This window comes from Arvicola amphibius, chromosome 13, assembly GCF_903992535.2.
Source record: "Arvicola amphibius chromosome 13, mArvAmp1.2, whole genome shotgun sequence".
Lineage (NCBI taxonomy): Eukaryota > Metazoa > Chordata > Mammalia > Rodentia > Cricetidae > Arvicola > Arvicola amphibius.
This window is the reverse complement of record NC_052059.1, coordinates 2401355-2423134: the sequence shown is the minus strand read 5'-3', so window position 1 is coordinate 2423134 and position 21780 is coordinate 2401355. Positions and strand designations below refer to the sequence as shown.

General features: G+C 46.7%; 2 protein-coding genes across 3 annotated transcripts in view; one reads left to right on the top strand and one right to left on the bottom strand.

Annotated features, from left to right (window-relative positions):
- Nucleotides 1–21780, top strand: part of Ubac2 (UBA domain containing 2) — a 135238-nt gene that overhangs the window by 56604 nt on the left and 56854 nt on the right. The gene's annotated exons all lie outside the window — the stretch shown is intronic.
- On the bottom strand, nt 4986–17019 carry Gpr183 (G protein-coupled receptor 183). Of its 2 annotated transcripts, none has more exons than XM_038310107.1 (2): nt 16922–17019; nt 4986–6888 (listed from the first exon to the last, which is right to left on the bottom strand). In XM_038310107.1, exon 2 carries the CDS (start codon nt 6859–6861, stop codon nt 5788–5790), a length of 1074 nt encoding a protein of 357 aa, XP_038166035.1. In that variant the 5' UTR covers nt 6862–6888; nt 16922–17019; the 3' UTR covers nt 4986–5787. The 2 variants fall into 2 exon arrangements, with proteins under 2 accessions (XP_038166035.1, XP_038166034.1); XM_038310106.1 differs by having other exon boundaries at nt 16882–16980.

Genomic DNA, 21780 nt, shown 5'->3' with positions numbered 1-21780 from the left:
AGGTTCTAATGTTCCAGCTGGAGGTTACAAGAATGCACTAACAGCTGTTCTCAGGCTAGGCAGTGATGGCTGGGCAGACTGCGTGTTAGCACCTTCTCATTCGCTGACAAGGACCCTGAGGTCTAGAAAGGCTAAATACTGGACAGAGTCGGAAAGGTCTGGTCAGTAGCCAGCTAGACTTGAAGCTTGAGGTCTCTGGCTAGCACAGTGTTTTCTTTTTGTTTGTTTTGTTTTGTTATTTTTAATACTGTGGATCAGGTTCCAACTATGTGGCATAGATTGTAAAAACTAACTAAAATGTGTTAAAGGAAGGGAGCTGGGTGTGAAAGGAAGAGCTAGGATTTGGGGTAAGAACTAACAGTGCGTGGAGGAAGCCGAGTAGTAAACACAGCGAATGAGAACCAAGGGTGGGCTCTCTGCACCCGCCACAGAAGCAGCCCTGTTGACTCAGAAGGCACGCCTGAGCAATGGAGCGAAATCAGGTTGGGAGGACTTGAGAATGTGGGAGAGGGACTTGGATATGATGGGGAACTTGTTGTCAGTCTTGGGGCGTGGAATTATTGACCCCGTGGAAGCGAGCTTAAGGGGAGAGCACGTTTGTGCCCCAGAACTGGATAGTGACCACACCTTGCTTTCCTTATATGCTAGTGTTTTTTCCTTCTCTCCAAGCAGGTTGAACCCTGAATTAATCATCCTTGACTAGCTTTGCTACGGTACGAAACACACCAAGAACCCCAGGGCTTTAGTGCACAGGAGGATGTCTGGTGTCTGCACAGCACAAGTAGATGGGGCCCAAGTGGGAGGTCTGTCCTACCCGGAGGCCTCTCCGTGGCAAGATAGAAATGTCGGGGAAATACGCCTCCCTCCTCTCTCACAGTAAACAGGGCACACACACGGGGCACTGGCGGCACCTCTTTCAAGGCTCTCTGAGGGACATGTGATTCCCTCTGTGGAGAAAGTGTCATGCTGAGGGCCGAGAGCTCAGAGCCTGCTCCCTACTGCTGAGGCTTTGGGCAAGTTCCCTGCTTCCTCAGGCAGGTTGGTTTTGTAGTAGTTGAACCCTAGGGTGTAGCTCAGTGGTAGAGCACTCAGAACATGCTGAGGTCCTCATTTCTATCCCAGCTTTCCTCCCCACCCCGGTCGTCACAGAACTAGTGTGTCATCCTGAAGAATCACAGTTTCTGACTCCAGCTGAGAGGCAGGTAGGAGAGGCTCAGGTAATATAGATGCCCAGCAGCCAGCTTCTGGTCTCTGGGGTGATGCGGGGCTGTGGGAGAAGAGCAGAGCAGCCTAAGCAGAGATTTCCACACCACGTGACCCTCCTCACAGAGGAGGCCGATTGGGCAGGTGATAACGACTGTGCAGGTGGAGAAACTACAGGCTGTTCTGGGAAACAGACCGAGGTTCAGATGGGTGATGGAGGAAGGTCCTCAGCACAGAAAGCCACAGGAAGTGGAAGCCTGGGGCCTGCTGAGAGGGGGACTGACTAGTGAGCATGCTCATCAGGCAGCAGCATGATTTGCTTCCAGCCAGGCTGCTGAGGGGAGACAAGGCCGAGCCCTGGTTCCATCCTCCCTGTGCCCTTGTGTCTGGTCTTCAGCCATTTCTAAGCTTGCTGTGTCACGCCCACTGCGAGCAGCTCCAGCAAACACTCCTGTGACCTCCGCTCCGGTCACCCCCCTGGGCCCAGTCACCCCTCACTTTCCATTTCTCCTCCATCTGAATATTTAATAGCTAGATGTTTTCAGAGAATAACAAATTACAGCAGGCTGAAAAGTTACCAGAATAGGTCCTTTAAGGGCTAAGTTAAGATGGGTGTGTCCCTTTTGAAAACGGCACGCTGCCTTTCCTGGTGTTGGGCTGTTGCTCATGCCTCTTGAAACGCTAGATTATGTCCAGGCAGCCGTACTTCTGTCTCCAGTTCCGTGGCTGAGCCCCTGGCTAGCGAGCTCTGCTTCTTCACACGTCTGACCTGGAGGATCTTCTAGGACATGCAGAGTTCATGTGTTCTTCCGTATTTTCATTTCATGGAGAAATTCAGTACTCAAGAAGTTTGTGTGCACAGCGAGCCCCAGACCTCATGCAGTCCACGGCCGACTTTATACCTCCCCAGAGCCGAGTGATTTGCCCTACGGGAAGGGTTTGTAGTCTGTGGTGTAACGTGGCAGTGAGGCCTTTCCTACCTTTGTTTATGCCCACACAGTCAGTGGCTTCATGGCTTATTGGTGGAATTAAGGCTACCCTCCCCATCCTGCCTCTGGTTGGCCAGTTGCCTTTTCTAGAATTAGTGTGAAAGATCTTGTCTGGTTCACAGAATTTTGAAAGCCAAGAATATGATAATAGAAATTATTTACTTTGGACAGTTTGGAGCGCTTTAAAATGTAGCCAGTGCTGTTTCTGTCTGGTGTTTACTGTTCTGAACTTTCACTGAGGAGTCAGTGCATTTAACTCACCTTTTTTAAATAAATAATTTTATTATTTATGCTATGTGCTTGGGTGTTCTGCCTGTTTGTATGTCTGTGCACTTTGTGCATACTGGGTACCCCAGGGGGCCAGAAGAGGTCATCAGTTTCCCTGGAACTGGAGTTAAAGGTGGTTATAAGCTGCCATGTGTGTGCTTAGAACTGAAACTGGGTCCTCTGGAAGCAGCCAGTGCTCCTAACCACGGTTTCATCTCTCCAGCCTCACATTGATTGATTGATTGATTGATTGATTGATTGATTTTTATTGAGCTCTACATTTTTCTCTGCTCCCCTCCCTGCCTCTCCCCTCCCCTTCAACCCTCTCCCAAAGTCCCCAGTGCTCCCAGTTTACTCATGAGATTTTGTCTTTTTCTACTTTCTACTTCCCATGTAGATTAGATCCATGTATTTCTCTGTTAGACTCCTCATTGTTGTCTAGGTTCTCTGGGATTATGATTTGTAGGGTACTTTTCTTTGCTTTATGTTTAAAAAACATTTATGAGTGAGTACATGTGATAATTGTCTTTCTGGGTCTGGGTTACCTCACTCAAGGTGATGTTTTCTAGCTCCATCCATTTGCTTGCAAATTTCAAGATGTTATTTTTTTTCTTCCAGCCTCACATTTAACAGAGCTTAGACTAAATAGCTTTGAGAATTTTTAAATTAACTGAATGATATTTTTAGAGATAAAAATGAGGTTACAAAAGAGGAGTGAGATTATCCAGTAGCTGCCTGCTCTCCTTGAAGAGTCTGCAGCTTCCTGTTACTATGTGTCTGTTAGAGTTTGTCGTATTTGTGCAGTAGATACCACAAATACTCGGGCCAGGGTCTGGCAGGTCACTTCCTCCATGCTCACCACTGCCCTCATGCACCAAGTTCACTTGCTGGTAAAATGCTTGGAAGAAAAGGAAGGCTGAGTGAAGCCCAAGGTGGGGCGCGTGTGCCCAGGTCACGTGTGAGCAGTTGCCTGGTGATGGAGCTGAGCACTGGCAGCCTTGAGTGGAGAGCTGGTGGCCCTTTTGTCTGGACCCAGAGACTTAACACGCCATAGTGGAAGAGAGGCTTGCAGGTCACCATTTTGCTATGTGCTGTAGGTGACAAGATAGAGTCACTTATCCGTGGTAAGATGGGGGAGAAGGAGGGGAGCCTGACAGGCACCAGAGCGTGTCACACTCAAGCCATCTCTGCCCCAGAGAGGTCACAGAACCAACTTGCTGGCCTTCAGGGCTGGGAAGGTAAGAAACCTGGTTTTTAAGAGTGTTTCTTTCTAGAAATCTGGCTTAGCCACACCCTGACAAAATGTACTGTTTGGCTCTTTCCACCCTCACTTGGAAAATGCAGAGATGGGGTGGGGGAAGGAATCAGGATCTGGACTTCACCTGCCTCCCCCAGACCAGCCATTTGTTGTTAGTGGCTTTAAGACCAGATGGCCCTGTGAAAGTGACACCATTTGTCACTCTCAGCATATTTACAGCAGTGATGGTTAAGATGTGTTTTCCAAGCTGGGCCCAGTTCGGGAGGCTCACTTTCATCTTTCTTTTGGAGCAGAGCTTGCTACACTGTAGCCCTCTTGCAGGCTGGCCTCTGACTGCCAAGTTGTTGGGGTTACAAGTATGTGTCCGAGGAAAGGTTTTAATTATTAAAGACCTTCCTGGGGTGCATAATGAGTTCAAGGCCAGTTGGGCTATATAATGAGACATTGTCTCGAAAGACAAATAACAAAACAGGTTAATTTTATTAAAATAAAGTATTTCCAGGGCATACACCTCAATAAAAATTGAAATTATGACTCATGGTATAGTGTTTTATTTCTTCCCTACTATCTAAATTGGTATCTTTACCAATTGAGAAACTATACTGGGGAAATTTCAGGACTAAGGGAAAGCAAATTTGATCAGGTAAACAGTGTTTAGGAAACCACGCTGCCGATAAGGCAGCCCTGTGAGCAGGTGTATAATGTCACAAAGAATCCCAGCAAGCCACTGTGATACTTCTAGTCCCAGCATGAAGGAGGCAGGAGACAGGAGGATCATACACAGTTTAAGGCTAGCCTCTCCACGCAGAGAATTCCAGGCCAGCTAGACTGATAGAGTCTCAAATGAGGAAAAGGGTTTTCTAGAGATGGCTCAGTGGTTAAGAGCACTGACTGCTCTTCCAGAGGACCCACATTCAGTTTCCAACACTTCCATGGTGGCTCACAACCATCTGTAACTCCTGTCCCAGGGGATGTGATGCCACCTCCTAGCCTCTTCAGGCAGTGCTCACACACGGTGTGGTGATTTACATACAGGCAAAACATCTTCACACATAAAAATAAATTATAAAAAAAAGTTTTTTAAAAAGGAAAAAAATAGCCAGCCAGTGGTGGCACATGCCTTTGATCCCAGTACTGGAGAGGTAGAGGCAGGTGGATCTCTGTTGGGTTCAAGGCCAGCCTGGTCTACAGAGTGAGTTCCAGGACAGTCAAGGCTGTTACACAGAGAAATCCTGTCTCTATAAATTGTGCATTTACTTCCTGATTTATTTAGGCAAGTATGGCAATTATAATTGTAATCCTCACTGCTCCCACTGCTTTAAAAGCTAATCTACAGGTATATATATATGCCAGGTGCTACCAACTTCCAAAAAAAGATCTTTGGAAAGCCAAGGAACACAAAGCATCCATGCATATTTTTGTCCTCAGAGGAGTGAGGAGTGTAGCATGTAGCCATGCTTCTACTGAGAGCCTCCCTGGAGAGCCCTTTCTTTCTTCCTGAGTGCTGTCCTGGCTGCCTGGGAGGAGCTCCGTGCTCAGCCACTGATGCTCACCTGCACTTTGCTCTCTACATTAACCCTTCGTTTGCTATACTTGGAACCACTGCTGGTCACTGGCACCGCCATACTGATACTTTTGTTACCTCCTGTTCTTTATTCCACAAACTTTTCCTTAAAAACCCTGTCTCAGAACAAAACAAACAAGCAAATAAAAACTGGGGAGATAAAGTCTAAAATTAAAAGGTGTAAATTAAGAAATATGTTTGCTGTATTACAGTATTAACATTTTTACACTGATAACGTACAGTGGAATCTGTCTTAACCGTTTGCCAGAGACAGCAACGATTGCGTTCTGAGGAGCACAGAGCAGTGCTTTCACATCAAGACTGACTGAGGCAGCCTTCCCTTATACATGCAGTATTTCAGCTACGGAGTAGAACTTGCTTTTGTTGTTCCCTCGAGATGGACTGGATCTCAGTGCATCATCGGTTGGCGGAGCAGCAGTGGGACTGAGCTCCGTCTGCAGAGGCCACTGCGCAGCTCACTCTGTTGTGAAGCCCGGTGTGTCCTTTCACCTTCCGTTGGAAACCTTGGAGTGGATCATCATCTGGGACTCCGTCATTTCCCGTGAATTTTCCTCAGGGGCTGACCGCACGGCGCTGGAGAGGGACACACTGACTTGCCGCTTCAGCATCTTCATGACCTTCCTCTTGTAGCCTTTGCATGCAAAGAAGTAGATGAAGGGGTCCATGCAGCAGTTGAAGTTCATCAGGCACACTGTGAAGTGCAGGGAGAGCTGGAAGGAATATCTCTGGCCACATTCGAGGGCATCAGGGGAGCAGAGTTTCTTAATCATGTGTTGGATGATTGATATGTGGTAAGGCGTGAAACAGAGAACGAACACCACGATGATGAAGATGATTGTGTTGAGAGCTTTCTTGTTGACACCCGATTTCTCAGTTAGTGGGTTCTGCTTGGCAGTCTTGAAGAGTTTGCAGCAGATTTGGGAGTAGCAGATGAGAATGATTACGAGCGGCAGCACATAGCCGAGCAGGCACGCCCCAAGCAGGATCCAGGGGAGGGAAGCCGTCTCTTCAAAGTTTGGGTATTCCATGCAAGTTGTCCTGCCGGTCTCCTCCTTGGACATAGGTCTGATGAGCAGAGGCAGGGTTTGAGCAAACACTAGAATCCAGACAGAGATGCAAACACCCTTCGCGTATTCGATCCTTTTGATCTTGTTGTAGCGCAGAGGGTGCACCACGGCGAAGAAGCGGTCTATGCTCAGGCAGGTCATGAAGTTCACACCTGCGTAGGTGTTGATGTAGAACACCAGGGCAGTTATCCGGCACAGGCCATCACCGACCCTCCAGTCAAAGCCTAGGGCATAGTAGGCTATCCGAGTGGGCAAGGCTGTGGTAAACAGGATGTCAGAAATCACCAAGTTCATCGAGTAGAGAGTGGTTGAGTTGATTTTTTTTCTGTTTTGAACAATGACAACCAAGGCCAGCAGGTTTCCCACCAGCCCGATGATGAAGACAAGGCTGTAATGCAGAGGCATTAGTATCCTGGCTGTGCCGTGGTGTGCATAGAGGTCACAGTTATTGCCCTGAGAAGCTGCCAGCGCTGTAGTGAAATTGTTAGCCATTTCTGTATCCAGCAGAGGTCAGGGTCACTAGGAAGAAAGCAAGTAGGGACTGTTTAGCTAAAACTAGTTAACTCAGCTGTTCAGTCATTTATACATCTACCTAAAACTTCTCAGTGTGTAAACTTTAACTGGAATAAACTGAGAATAAAATTTATGTGTTTACTTTTACAGTTAGTGACTTTGTCAGAGCTCCGGCAAAGGAAATAGAACCATCTAAATAGGTCAGTACATTTTTTGCAACAAGAGAAGTTGCACTAACTTCAGGCAGAAATCCCCCCGTTTCTGAATCATTGTGTGGTTAAGAATAAAATCGTGTAGAGTTCCCCACATTTCAGATGGGCATTAAGTTTGACTTTTCATCTGAATTTAGGTTGAGTTTTTTTTCTTCCAGGTTGCCAGGAAATGCATTCAGTGACACATGCAGTGCAGTGAAGCTGGTCTGCCTTCACCTAGCGTGAGACACGCTCGGGCGGGTAGAGCTGAGAGTAAAGTAGTATTCATCACTAAGATGAAAAAGTGTAATGCCAGCTATTCTGGAGGCTAACAAGTTTGAGGGCAGCTCAGGTATCCTTTCTCAAAATGAAAAAAAAAGTGAGGAAAAACCTGAATTCCCAAGGGCTAGCCATGCCGTTCAGCCGTGGGCACCCTTCCCTTTGGAGGCGGAGGTGTTGGGGATGTGTGGGGCACAGAGACTCAAGCAGCTTCAGATGAGAAGTTTAAGTTGAGGGTATCGTATGTGTTGACATACGTGCCCAGGAGCGGTGACATCATGTGGTGTTTTGTGTCTTAGTAGTAATAAATGTCCATGGCAGTGTATTTACCTGTTTTTAACGTCTGGGTTCTGTGAGGCGTCTGATGGATAGCCCAGTTTTCCAAAGTGTTGGATCAATATTCTTCAGTACTCCAGTGTGTTAGTGCATAATTTAAGTAGCTACTTCCTCACTGCATATTGGGTTGTTTAAATTCTTTTTCTTGGTCATAAATAATGCTAAGACAAATTTCAAGTCCTGAGTTGGAAATCTAAGAATTCTGACAACAAAATTCCACATAAAAGAGTGAACACCAATGAAAGCAAGAACACTGAGCAATAAATTCTGTGATTATAGTTTAAAGAAAATAATCACTTCTTTGTAGATTGTCTTTATAAATTTCAATATATATATATATATATGTATGTATGTATGTATACAAATCCCAGTATTAAGGGAGCCTTTGAGATGTCTCTTCCGCTGCTGCTGTGTGTTAAAGGGGAAGTCGTCTGTCAAGATCGATTGGAATCACTGGCTCCAGATCTACTCCTATGCCTACGCTGCTTGGTGGACGACGGGGTCTCTGTTCCCTTGTCTGACAGCCTGAGAAGAGAGATGGGCACTGGCCCCGAGCCCTGGGTGGTGTGTGGTGCTGACAGATGAGCCCTCACAGGCTATAAGTAAAACCTAAAGCACAGCCAAGCAGAGTAAGAAACGGTGAGGTGAGAGGAGAGGATGGGGACGGAAAGCAGTGGAAAGGTCCTAACCAGTCTAAATGGATTGAACTTATCTATTAAAGAGAAGACTACCCATGTGGAGCTTTCGAAGACGATGTAATTCAGAATAATGTAGAAAGGTGCAGGATAAAGCTGTGGGGAACCCACACTAGCCAGATCCACTGAGGACAGGTGGATTGCAATAGAACTTCAGGAAAAGGGACTCAAGGCAGCTTTGATACCAATAGCTAAGATGGTATTACTGCCAAAGTTAAGAATAGGTTTTGTTGCCGGGCGGTGGTGGCGCACGCCTTTAATCCCAGCACTCGGGAGGCAGAGGCAGGCGGATCTCTGTGAGTTCGAGACCAGCCTGGTCTACAAGAGCTAGCTCCAGGACAGGCTCTAAAAGCTGCAGAGAAACCCTGTCTCGAAAAACCAAAAAAAAAAAAAAAAAAAAAAAAAAGAATAGGTTTTGTGCAGTGGTGGCACACACCTTTAATCCCAGCACTTGGGAGTCAGAGGCAGGTGGAGCTCTGAGTTCAAGGCCTGGTCTACAGAGTAAGTTCCAGGATAACCAACATAGAGAGACCCAGACACAAACAAAGAGAGCAGTCCACAAAGGATATAAGAATAATTCTGAAATATGCCTAAGCTATCAAAATTTGATGTGGTTTAAAGGAAAGACTAGCAAGTCCACAATCATAATGGGCAGTCATGTGTGTATATGAATAATATCCTTGAGAAGAAAATGAAACGCCTTGAAGATTTGCTCAGCATGGTTTAGAAGTTAGCAGAATGTGTGTGGAAGACATAGGTGTCTCAAGCTCAGCCACAGAATAGGTCGCCAGAAGATTCCCAAGCCGGAGCTGGTCACACAGCCCGACTATACACAGCTAACGTAGACACCAACGGTGAAGCAGTGAAGATTGAACTCGGAAATGAAGACATTTGAGTTAAAGAAGGCACCACTCTGGAAGTTTTTGAGATGCTTAAAATGAAATAAAAAGAAAGATTGAAAAACAGTTGTTACCCGTACAGCTTAAGAAGCCGGAGAACCAAATTTGTCCAGCAAAATCAGAAGTAAATAAAAAGACAACTGTGAAATTAGTGAAATCAAAACCAACACAACAAAGACAGACATGGCTTCATGGTTTGTGTAGGAATAAAAACTCAGGCTCTTGCCTTGGAAGTGAAAGAAATAAAAGTGGGATCCACCCATTTCTGTGGGAAGGCTTCCTCTGCCGTGTTCAGGACGCAAGGCTAGGCACAGGGGAGTGCGGCCTCTAGACAAGGCGGTCGCTGAGGAGCGGGCGCCAGCAACTCTGACAAATGTTTCTCCAGCTTTGCAGAGTTTCTTCCCCTGAAAATTTCACCTACCATTTTTGAGGAGTTCTCCAAAGCTACTTCCTGGAATCTGATCTTAAAAAAAAAAAAAATGCTCATGGGGGGAAATGTGTGTGGAGTTGCCAAATCTCTACGCTAACCACGACTGTAAAGATTAGGAGAGCCACCGCAGCAGAAGAGAGGGAAGAGATGCCGTTGTGTGTCTGCTGCTAACGATTGCTGGGCGAGGCTTTCAGCGCAATGTGTTCTCGTGCCTGGTACACCTAAAAGTGGGAGTGGTTTCAGAACAGCTCGGGTGCAGGAGCCTTCAGCTCAGCATTAACTACAACACAGACTCTCCCAGTTAGCGACTTGCAGGATGTCCTATGGTTCGCCCATGCTGTGGGGCGTGAAAGTAGCAACACATGACTATTTCTCAACAGGAAGTTACGTTAAGGAAACCCAGTCACACGACATGCTACTCTGGGGAGGAGAGCGTACACAAATGCACATGTGCACACACGCACACACAAGAGAAAGAGGTCTGCTTGGATAGTATATATGCCAGTAAATAACACTGTAGGAGTGATCTGGGGACTTGTGTCCATACAGCCTCCATTCGGAACACCGGCATGGATTGACTGAAGTGAGGTAATGTTTTTTTGTTTCACCGGAGGAAGAAATGTTACTTAGGTCTTCTTGCAAGAGCCTCACCACCCGACACTCTTCAGACATGACTCCTGCTCACTCGCTGTGCCTACCTTTGAACTGTGTCTGGCAGGAACCTCCTATGGACCTGAGGGTTAAAGGCCATGCTGGGTCCTGCTCCATGGTTCTCTGACCAGTCCTTTGTAGGGGCAGCTATCTCATGAGCCTTTAAAGAACTGAGACATTGTGGTTTCAGAGTTCAGACTGCAGCATGACGCATGTGGTCAGCTTCCCCAGGGTAGGTGGGGCACTCTTCCTAAGAGCAGGGGATGCCAGCCCCGAGGCCAGGCTGGGCAGGGATCTTAACTGACCACTGTTGGGCCAGAGCCAGCCAGAGCCAGCATGTTTAGAGTGTGAACATGTAAACAGGTTAGGTCAGAAAGTGGCCTAGGTAAGGGAGATGAGATAGTTTGTAAATGTGTTCATTTGGGGTATTTAGCAACTTCTGGGGATTGAGTCCACAAGGAAACGGTTACCTTGCCATTGTCTTCAAACCTTGCTTCTATCTTCTGTGTCCTCAATGCTGTCATTTTAGGTGACTTTATCATCTCCATATTGAGGGAGAAATCCTTCGTGTCCTTGGCTGCTGTTATTCAATTCCTTTGCTCAGCAAATCTCAATTTCTTATGTGCCCTCAGAGTTAGAACTTGTTCCTTTCTTTAACCATCTACTGGATTACTCTCGTGAGGCCTAAGGTAGCAAACACTTCTTGTAGTGTTTTTAGTCTACATATGCCAGATCCTGGGCATGTAGAAATGATACCTTTTTATCTTAGAGGGTCCAGAATTGAAGGCTAGATACCATGCCTGGATGTTCTTTCGGTCTCACGAGGTCCTAGCTCACACTGCTTGCTGTCCTTCTCACACACGCCAGTGTCATGTGTGCCCTTGTGTTTAGTCTGCCTGGACTGGTCTCAAATTGGCCTTTTCAAAGTATAGCTTACATTTTAGTGCTCTTTATTTTTCATTTTAATTATGATTAGGCAGCAGCTTCTGACATGTTTAGAATATTTCTGTATGCACACATACATAAACCTACATATGTGTGTGTGAGTTAAACCTGAAAGTACTGTAATATGTCACTGTAGTAGGGAAAAGCCCTCAGGGTGTGCCCTAAATCTGTTTCCTTTAGAACACTAATATTTACAAGAATGATAGTTTCAGTACAATGCTTTTGATGAATTGTATACTTGGCTCCACATTCCACATACTAAAGGACAACACAAGTTGCTGACGTCTTCCCCAAAGGCGTAGACAGTAACTGAGGTGCATAAAATGGGATTTTTCTTCAGGGTTGACCCTTGTGAGGAACAGCCATTCCTTCCATTTTATATCTGTCCTCTAATATAAAAAAGGAATCATATCTGCATTCCAGGGATCTAGCACACGCAGACAAAACATTAAACATTGAAAGCACTATTTGCTAAACGTATGAACGAACAAAAGGATGTGTCTGCCTCCCAACTCCCACTCCTCCTGAGGATGGACACCTGGAGGCAATCTTGTTATCCTCTTGTTTTCTTGCTAAGAGCAGAGACGGTTTGTTCTGTCTAACATGGCGTCTGCTCCTTTCGCTCCCACTGTCCTCCTCGTGTGTGTGAAGCCGTTTCTTCTGCAGACTACCTTCCAGAGTCGTTCCCTGGTGTACTTGAAAGTGTGTCTGTCTGTGTCTGTCTGTTTGTAAAACTTATTTCTTTGCCTGTAGAGTTGCCAACATTTCTTGAGATATTATCATTTCATCTTTGCATAACCAGGCATGTAGACATGAAGTGACTGGTTTTTTTTCTTCCCACAGAAAAGAAGGGAAACATCTTCCCAAAACTCACTGCTTAGTGTTTAAGAAAATTGCCTAAGCTCTGATGTAATTTGTACTCAGGAAACATTTACTCTGAGAACCAACATGAAGGCATTTGTGAAGTTTCAAAGGCTACATAGACTTCTGCTAGCCTAATTCATTTGCTTGGGGAATTAGAGGGCTCTTCTTACTCATGACAGAAACAGAACAAAACCTTCATCATAGTCAAAGATTTGGTTCATGCTAAAGTAATAGCTTTGGGGCTCTAAGGTGTTTGAAGTGTCACCATTATCTGAGAATTATCAATGCCTTAAGTCAAAGAGGGGGCCTTTGTCAACATTCAGCTTTAACAATGTTTTGAGCTGTCTGTTACCTTGGTAAGATTGGGTTGGATTGAGACCTGCCTTGGTCAGAGGGATGACTTTGCTTGTGTGTGCCAAAGAGGAAGTTACACTTTGAAAAACAAGCAGAGGGGCCACTAAAAGCAATGGGCTCAGATAGAAATCATGGGGGGGGGGTTGGTGTCAAGTTACAAATGACCCAGCCCTTCCCGGGATTCTGCTGGCATAGTTTGGGCTATTATCTTGAAAAAGGATAAGATTGTGAAAAAATGCTTAGAATCGGGGGAGATGAAATGGGTGGAAAAGGGGGGATACAAGATGATGGGATACCAGGAGGGACGTGAAGACACAGGATGATGGGATACGGGGAGGGGATGTGAAGACATGGGATGCTGGGATACCAGGTTGTCCTCTAAAGGGACAGAGCGTGGCACAGACCCAGCAGGCCAGTAGCCAAGGCTATTTCAATGCCTTTGATAAGGAGCTGCTCCCGGGAGGGAAGAAACCACGCCTTGCTCTTTTCTGATTACCTAGCTGCATGAGCACTCATCAAGTGTGTCCACGCGTCTTTGCTCTCATTTAACAGGGACATCTGAGTTTAGCCCAGTGTCAACACCTGCAGCATGAGATCAGCGTTTGTTCCCCTTTCAGTTGGCTAACAGCTGTTGCGTGTGCTGTACAGTGTGTCTGTACAGTGGGCAGGTGGCAAGTGTTCTGTCAGCTTGCAGAAGGAGCACCAGATACATTTGCCCAGTTGTCCATTCCTGGTTACATGTGCCGCTAACCAGGACACGCCACAGTGCCCTGATTAAGTAAATCTGTTACTAAGTGGTTTCTGCAGTCATTTCTGAATCCTGATTTGATAGCTGTGTCTATATCTGTTGACTGTTTTCTACTTTTCTCGTGTATCCTATCCCCAAATTGAACAAAACACATTGATTTTATTCACGGTAGTGTTGAGCATGATCAGCCTGCTCGAAGGGAACTTGCTTTCCCTAGCTTTTGGAAGTGTGACAAATCAAGGACTGGAGTAATCATCTCCGTGAGATGCCTGCCTCCAACCACTGACAGCACAGGGACATTGTCAGGACAGCAGAGTGGTGTCCACCTGTCTGAGTTTGCCCTTGGTGCCTCTCAGGTGTCAGACTCAGTGGGCACAGCTTATTGGGGCTCTGCCTGTTAGAATGGATGGGGGTGTCTGGGAGGGGTGTTTGGTTGAGCTCTGTCCTGCATATTTGGGGCTGGACATATTCCAGATATTTTTTTAACCTTTCAGTAATTATCCCTTGTGTGGCTTTTGGCAGCTTTAGCAGTGGCTGTAATAATTATCAGAACTGGTGATGTCATTGTAAGTTACTGTAAGGATTTAAAGGTGGCCGTTATCACGCACACTTCAGCACAAGGAGGGCAGATGCCCTGTGTGTGCATGTGGCAGGATTGGTGGGATCTTCTGTGCGTATAGAAAGGCCTTTGTAATGAGGGTGTGTGCGCCCAGAATTACTCCTCTGGGTTCAGAGTGCTTTTAGAAACAGCATTCACTTTGTGCCCTTCCAGCTGAAGGGAGCTTTAAGCTTTAAGCTAAACCTCCTTATTTTGTGGCTGTGCTGAATTAAGGGTGGGTTCAGTCATTTGCTCAGGATTCTTTGAGGTGTGAACCATTTGGGAGGTCAGGGCTCTGTCCTTCCCCAGTTGCTGGGTCTTTTTCTTCCAGCCTTAACTGCGCCTCACTCACCCTGCCCCACAGCTTCGAGTCCTTATCTGCCTCCCTGCTGTCTGTGACCTTGCTGTCTAAAGTCCTTCCTCTCTATGCCGTGCAGTGACCTGGCGGCCTCTTCTCTGGAGAGCCCGCCATCTGGGGCCCACAGGCCCAGGGCAGGTGGAAAGCTAACCATCACTGCTTCCTTCATCGTAGGCCTCTCTCCTTGCTTCCTCTGGTGACTGGGCGTTCCTCTGGGAATCTGTGCCCCTGCCAATCTCCCCTCTTTATTCTGGCATCTTTCACTCTGTCCCTGGAAGCTTCCAAACCTCTGCTCCCCCTCCACCCCACCCCGCCCAGGAAGGCAAAGCATTGGTAAAGTTGTGGTTTTGTCTCTCGCACTCCTGTGAAGTTTCGAGAGTGGGGATGTCAGCGGCAGTTCTTACACCCCAAAGATACAAAAGGATGGCCAAATCTCAGCTGCCCTAATCCTTGCCGGAAAGTTCTCTGCCAGCCACTCAGGCAGCGGAGACAGAGCGCCTAGGTGGCCGCAGGCACAGCTGTAGCCGTTAAGTTTAAACTCACTCTTTGCCGCCAGAAAAATGACGTTCAACACAGGATGTGTTGTCCTGAGTTCCTGTTTCCCAGATGGAGGCACAAGGAGTGGAAAGCAACAAAACAGGAAGGTGTTTCAGAGCTTTTGACACGTGCCTACTTATCTGTGACTGAGGAGGAGGAGGGCGATGGGAGACCCTAAGTGAAGTAATCACTAACTCAGGACATGTTTAAGTCAAATGAAGGACAGTTGAGTATTTGAGGTTTGGTTTGTTTTTTAGGGTAGGGTCTCTGCACTCCTGGTTAGCCTCAAGCTCAGAACATGGTAGAGACGGGTCCACAGCCTCTGACTGAAGATTTAGAAAGGAGTTTACTATTTTTAACAATGCCGTTTTCAATTGGAAGAGAACACTGAAGGCCAGCATAGCTTGTATGATGTTGACCTGCCTTTGTGCTATGTTTCAGGGCTGTGTCCATTTCTGACAACATACTTTCTCTCCTCTTTGGGCTAGCAGGACACCATGAGTCCTGGCACCTCCACTACATGTGGAGAATTCTGCGAGACTGACCTAGCCAGAATTGCAGCAACAGTGTGGGACAGATGGGAGGACACTGCTCACCTCCAGTGCCTCACCTCTTACCGTGGCAGAGAGAAGGTCTCCCTGTAGACACTGCGTTTATTGGTGTCTGCAGGTCAAGCTCAGCAGCCCTCGTGTGTGCATTTTTACATCATAGGCTGCTAACCCCAGTCACTCTATAAACGCCTAGCCTATGTGCTGGGACCGACTGACCGTGGCCCAAGTTAACTCTAGGAAGCCCGCCAAAAGTAGCTTAGAGAAGGACTTATTTCCACAGCCACCCACGTGTAGAGCGAGCCAGTGAGGAGGCTGCTCTGTGGAGAGGAGCCACACGCTCTGGTAGGTTTAGGCTCACAAAGCACCGTTAGGCCCCAGAGACGAACGCTCTGAGATACTAGAAAGCACAGTGTGAACATCCGCACCTGCTGAGGCTTCACATAAAATATCACAGAAAGTAGACATCTTCAGAAAATAATTTGCACAGAAATGATAGGGCAAGGAAACGCTGCCTATTCGCCTCATCCTTCTGTGGGCTGCCGGGCAGGGCGAGGGTGGCAAGCCGTGGCCCAGCACCTACTACGAGAGGCGGTGCCAGGAGAACTTGGCAGAAACATTTCTCCCCACTTTACGAATGAAGCAGCTGAAGCCAGAGACCTTGAGCAACTTCAGCCCGAGGCCAAGCCTAGGTTTGAAGACTGATCCCAAGCTCCTCTCTCAACTGTTACACTCTGCTGTACTCAGGGTGACGCCAAAAGATTCACGCCCTTAACCAGAAAACACCACCACACCAACAAAAGCCCCTCATTCTTGAGAGGAAGTCCCTTCATGGCTTGTTTTATGTTTCTGTAAAACCTCTGCTTTCACCCTGGAAATTGAGGTTTTTATAAATCACTACATATAATTCTTTATTTTTATGATTTTCTTTAAAGATTTCTAGAATATTAGTATGCAGGCTTATTTAGCATTACTGGTCACTTAATAATAGAAACCAATGACATAGATTTTATTTTTCTCTTATTAAGAGTTGATCTTTAGAATGATTTTTCTTCTGAGGCAGCAAAGACCGGGCTGATCATTAATCTTTGCTGGTGGGAGAATATTGATAAGATATTTTTGCAAAGCAGAAAATACTGTTCTGTATTTGGCGCTTTAGAAAATAAACCTTTGCCCCAGGATTTCTCCTGCCAGTGGTCTCTGAGAAACACAAGTATCAGAACGGCTTTTCTGTCCATAGACGCAGTCCAGGGAGTCAAAGGGAACGGTCTCTTAAAAGTTAGTGTGACTGGTCATATGTATATAAAATATATCTGAATGTAGGAACACTGTTTTAGTGACATTGTTCCTTTCCCTTCATATTAAACAACTGAAATATTGATGTTATTTGCTAATGTTTTCTTGTATTGTGAGTTCACACTGAAGTGTGTAAACCCAGCCCTGCTTTTTGGTAATAAGGTCTCATTCACTGCTTCTATCTCACTTAGTAGCTAATTTGAACTGCCAATGACCCCAAAGAAATCCGAGCAGCTAGCTGTTTAGTGTCATTCTTTCTTTCTCTCTTACCTTAAAAGTTAGGCTTTCAAAGTATTCGTCCGGTACTCACATGTCACGGTGGCTAGGACCTCCGCTGTAGCAGTCGGCGTTGCCCACACTGGTTCGTTAACTGGGCATGTTGCTTTAAGAGAGGCTGAGCAGGCGTCCTTTTATGGTGGTGCCTTTTTCCTGTCATTCTGTGACTGAGTATAGCTGCAGCAGTTAGCCTCACAAATGTGTGTGTGGTTTTTTTTCAAATGGGAAGTGAGATTTTTTTTTCTGATACTGATTTTAAAAAACTATTCAAAAGCCCCTTGGACTTTGTGAATTGCTGTTATCTATGGAACTTTTAAAATTTTTCCATAAAGATTTTAAGTCTTAAAATTTTTTTTTTGAAGCAGTAAACTCTGCAGAGAGAGGTGGGGGCGTGGGTTAAAGAAAGTATCAAGTCTAATAGTGCTGTCTGCCTGGACACATGGTGGTATCAGGAGTGTAGTTTATGCTGCCCGAATCCTAACAGGTTTCTGCAGTGAGGGAGAAAGACCCTCCTAGCACATAAATTAGTTCTGTTTCCAGTCAAGGGAGCCTCCTGAATCAGCAGCGACTGTGGCCTTAGGAGGATGGAGGAAAGCTGGGGAACACGTCACTGATGAGTCCAGCCCGGGCTGTGTACAGTGCTCAGAGCAAGCCAGAGCAGAGTGATCCCCCTGGCTCCCCTGTGATCTGGCCTGTCATATGGGGTGCTGCTTTTGGAAGGACAGAAGTCGCTGGGGCTGGAGCTGGGCTGGTGGCAGACAGAGATCATAGAACAAGTAACTGAGTGAGCTGAGGATGCTTAGTCTTCTCGGGACCACAGCCCTTGTCTCCTGCTTGGAGTGGGAGTTTAGATTGCTTTCTTCAGCCATCCTTATTCCAGGGACTAGAAGATGGGTTAGTAGGACGAGGGGCTGGGGCAGATTTTCAAGTCAAACCCACTTTGTTTAAAATGGGATATGCTATTTTTAAAACAGGATGCTTTGGTAAACTGGTTGAACTTGAGGGATGCTGTAGAGAGAATTGCGTCACTGTATAGGAAATTGTAGCTTATGTCCCAGAGGCCTTAAAAGTTACTTATTTACTTTGCATGTATGTGTTGGTGTTGTATATGTGCCTGCAGCGTGCTGTGCCAGGGCATACACAGGAGATCAGAGAACAACTTTTAGGAACTGATTCTCCTCCTCTGCCACGTGGGTCCTGGGATTGAACTCTAGTTTTGCGCTTGGTGGCAAGTTCCTTACACTGAGCCATCTTGGCAGCCTCCTAAGCGTGGAGGCACTCCCTGCTGCAGGATTCTGTGAAAATTGCCCTTTGTCAGGGCTGTTATAGGTCTGCAGAGGAAAACTGGAGAGCAAGCCCCAAATCTGGAATTCCTTACTATGTATAAAACAAAGGCGTTCAACTAAGTGAGCACTAAGATAATCCAACCCTACAAGGGGAAATGCAGAGAGTTTTATGACTTGATAGGTAAACACGACGTAACTTTGAACTGTTCACCTTAAACACCAGTGAGGCCTAAGGATGTGGCCAAGTGCAAAGAGCACTAGTGTGTGCCACGCCCTGGGATGTACGCCTAGCTCTGCGCATGAGCGTGTGCCAGGCCCTGGGATGTACACCTAGCTCTGTACATGAGCAGAATGAAATTGACACTGTTGGGAGTTTTCAGTTTCTTGGAAGCCCGTCCTAGTGGGATACTTTTTGATTTCTAATTTGGAAGACTTGGCTAGTTAAAGCAGGTGTTCTGGCAAGTAGGATCTATCATCTTTTTTTAGACAAGAGGGGCTGGCCCTGACTCTGGACTGTCTCTGACTCCTAAGTGTTGGGATTAAAGAACGTGTCTCTGTGCCTGGCGGGGTCCATGCTTTCTTTGGTATAAGAGTCGTCTTTTAAGTGTATAAAGAAGAGGCAGTACCTGAAGACAGCGTTGTAGCCACACACGAGATATCACACGGGGCGTGTTTATTGTTGAAAGTTACAGTGGCTGCTTTGGCTACTGTTCTGGTGGACTCGAGGTCCCGCACACATCAGGAAGACATTTGTGTGAAGCGCTTTTCTCGCTCTCTGCACTGCGGTCATGCGTGTGTAGCATGCGCTCAGGAACTGGTAATGATACTAGGTGGATGAATCAGTTACTCACTTATTTTCTCTCTACTGTGCTTCTAGTTCATCGCTAAGATAAGGAGTTAGCTGTTGACACCATGTAGAAGGTCATCGTGAGTGACAGTCATCAGTGTAAAGAGCAGATGCTGTCAGAAACTGAGGAAAAGGAGAAACTGGTCCATGACTAATAACATTTTGGTATTCTATGAAGCCTTGTGTATATAGAAATAGCAACACAAAATTTCTGCCAAACAGCCCAGAAGTCGTGGTGTAAACTGCGCCTTGGCAGTGTCTCCGCGTGTGGTCTCGTGTCTAGTCATGGTGAGAAGTGACAGAAGTGACCTGGGGTCTGAGGGATTTCTGCACTTCCTCTCCTGCTGGGTAAGTGCGTGCTGAGCTCTGAAGTTTCTGCCATTCTCTTTTCTGGGAGGGCAGAGATTCTGTGAGATGTGAGCTCGAGGAAGCGCTGGGCTTCGTGCTCTTTACAGCATTGTTTAAGTCACGTTTGCTGCAGATGCAAGCAGAGGAGCTGTGACCTGAGAAGGGAGACAGTGCAGCTGTCCAGCAAAGCAGGGTCGCTTTGAGATTGCTTTAGTATTTTAGTGTGTGTGTGTGTGTGTGTGTGTGTGTGTGTGTGTGTGTAACAAAAGGCAAGTTCTGCTATGCTATTATACCAGTTTAAGGGACAGTTCATTTGCCCTACAAATAAGCATTGAGAATGTTGAGCCTTAGAGAGTAAGGATAAGGTATTAAACAGAAATGGCCAAAGCTAAGATATGTCAGTAGGTAGGATGACCAACCAGAGCTCTGTCCCTGGAACCCACAGGAGAGAGAACCCTCCCCCCCCAAGTTGTCTTCTGACTCACACACACGTTCGGTGACACTTGTGCCCCCTCCCCCACAGTCATGACATTCTCTAAACATAAAGGCTAAAGTCCCTGTCCTGTCTTTGCATTGTAGCCGGGAAGAGAGGTGCCACATAAGTGGATCCCAGCCTAGAGGTGGCCGTTGTGAGGGGAAGGATGGCCAGAGCAGGGAGCACGGAGTAGATGGCTGGGGTGGTTGGGGAAGGCTGCTCTGGGCAAGTTGCTGTCTCAGATTTGAAGGTGTGAGTGGGCACCATGGGCCATGCCCGACTTTGGGCTTTACTTTGAGGTATGGCACCTGGGAGGGTTTTAGGCCTACAAATGACTAACTGGTTCTCCTCAATGAGAAGGAACCACAGCTGCTGCCTCAGCTGTGTTTAGGGTAGTGTTAGGGAAAATATGTTCTTTTGTATGGCATTTAGACCTTGCTCTGTTTTTGGTTTTGTTTTTTTTATCCACCTAAAGCTGAGTGTCAGTGTTTGTGAATGTGAGTCTTTGCTCCCCATAAGGCAACATAAAACTCCAGTCATTTATAGTTCTTTCTCTTGGGGTTATAATGTAATAATAAAAGTTCAAAACTCTAGAGTTAATTAGAATGCAGGTCATAGCTAGGTGTAATGGCATACTCTTGTAACTCTAGGGTTTGGGAAGCAGAGGCAGGAGGATCTCAAGTGCAGGTGATACCTGGAATACATAATAAGACCGTGACTCAAAGCAAAGTGTTCAAGAGTAAGAGGCCCCCCATCCCCCAGTTGCATGTACTCCTAAGCAGGACCCTGTGAGATACCAGGGCCGGGAGGAGAAAAGGAGCCCCAGCTGACCCTGTGCCTCGACCTCCTCGGCCCCGTTCCTACTGTCGCCACACTCTTTGTAGCCCCAGGTTTGACCCAGTGTTTACACTGAAATGTTCTCTGTAGTTTCTCTGCTCTTAGCAGGTGCTCCATTCTTACATACATACGTTAAACATGTATGTACATGCATGCACAAATACATACAAATAGAACTTCCTGAGTCCTTACTTGTTTGCGTCTATATTGGTTTCAAGGCTGACTACTCTGCATTGACCGACCAGTACGGTAGTCCTTTGTCCAGAGGTGGGACTTAGGGAAATGCCCCATCCACGTTAACATATCTGTTGATACTGCTGTCGTTCTGATCTGGCGTATGCAGCCATTTTCAGGACAGATTTTCACAGCTGATCTCCCAGTAATCTGACAGTCGTCTGCCCCTCTCCGTGACGTTCCTTGAGCCATAGCTCCGGGATCTGTCGTGTAGATGTTCCGTCCACTGGGCCTGGGCTTTCCACGGTGTGATCTCTGTGTTGTCCTCTGCTGTGCTTTTCTGTGATGGTCTCCATTTGCTGTAGAAAGGCTTCTTTGGTGAGGAGTGTTGGCTGCAGCTGCCTGTGGTGTACGGGCAGGACTGAGAGTGCAGTATGGAGTTAGAGTTGTGGTGATAGATTCTTCTCTGAGGCCCATGACCTCACCAGCCTGCTGGAGCTGGCTAGGCCCCAGTGCCCGAATGAGCTCCCTCCTATTGAACTGGCCATAGGTTAAATTAGACAGCCAGCGGTTGCCACTTCTTGCTCCTTTATGCCTGTTTTGCCATGATGGTTCGTAGTCATGGATCATAGCTATTGAAGCTGGGTAGGACTGTGGGATTGGCCCTTCCCTGACCCTGGCAGTTTGTGTAGTATTTTCTGGAACTGTTGAGGCTAGAGCATAGGAAAGATGCTTTTAAGGCAGATCCAGCTCACGTCATCCGAGTGGTGTGTTCTGAGTGTGTGGTTTCTCTAGCAGTAGGGGCCACCCTCAACCTCTAAGAGACAACCAAGGGCTACATTGATAATCTCTCTTGCTTTGGGAGTCATTCAGACTCCCTTCATGTCTGATACTGGGATTTTGTTAGTCTGTGGTTCTTGTGGAGA

Coding starts and splice junctions, on each gene's coding strand:
- Gpr183 (XM_038310107.1), bottom strand. CDS start 6,861: ATGGCTAACAATTTCACTACAGCGCTGGCAGCTTCTCAGGGCAATAAC.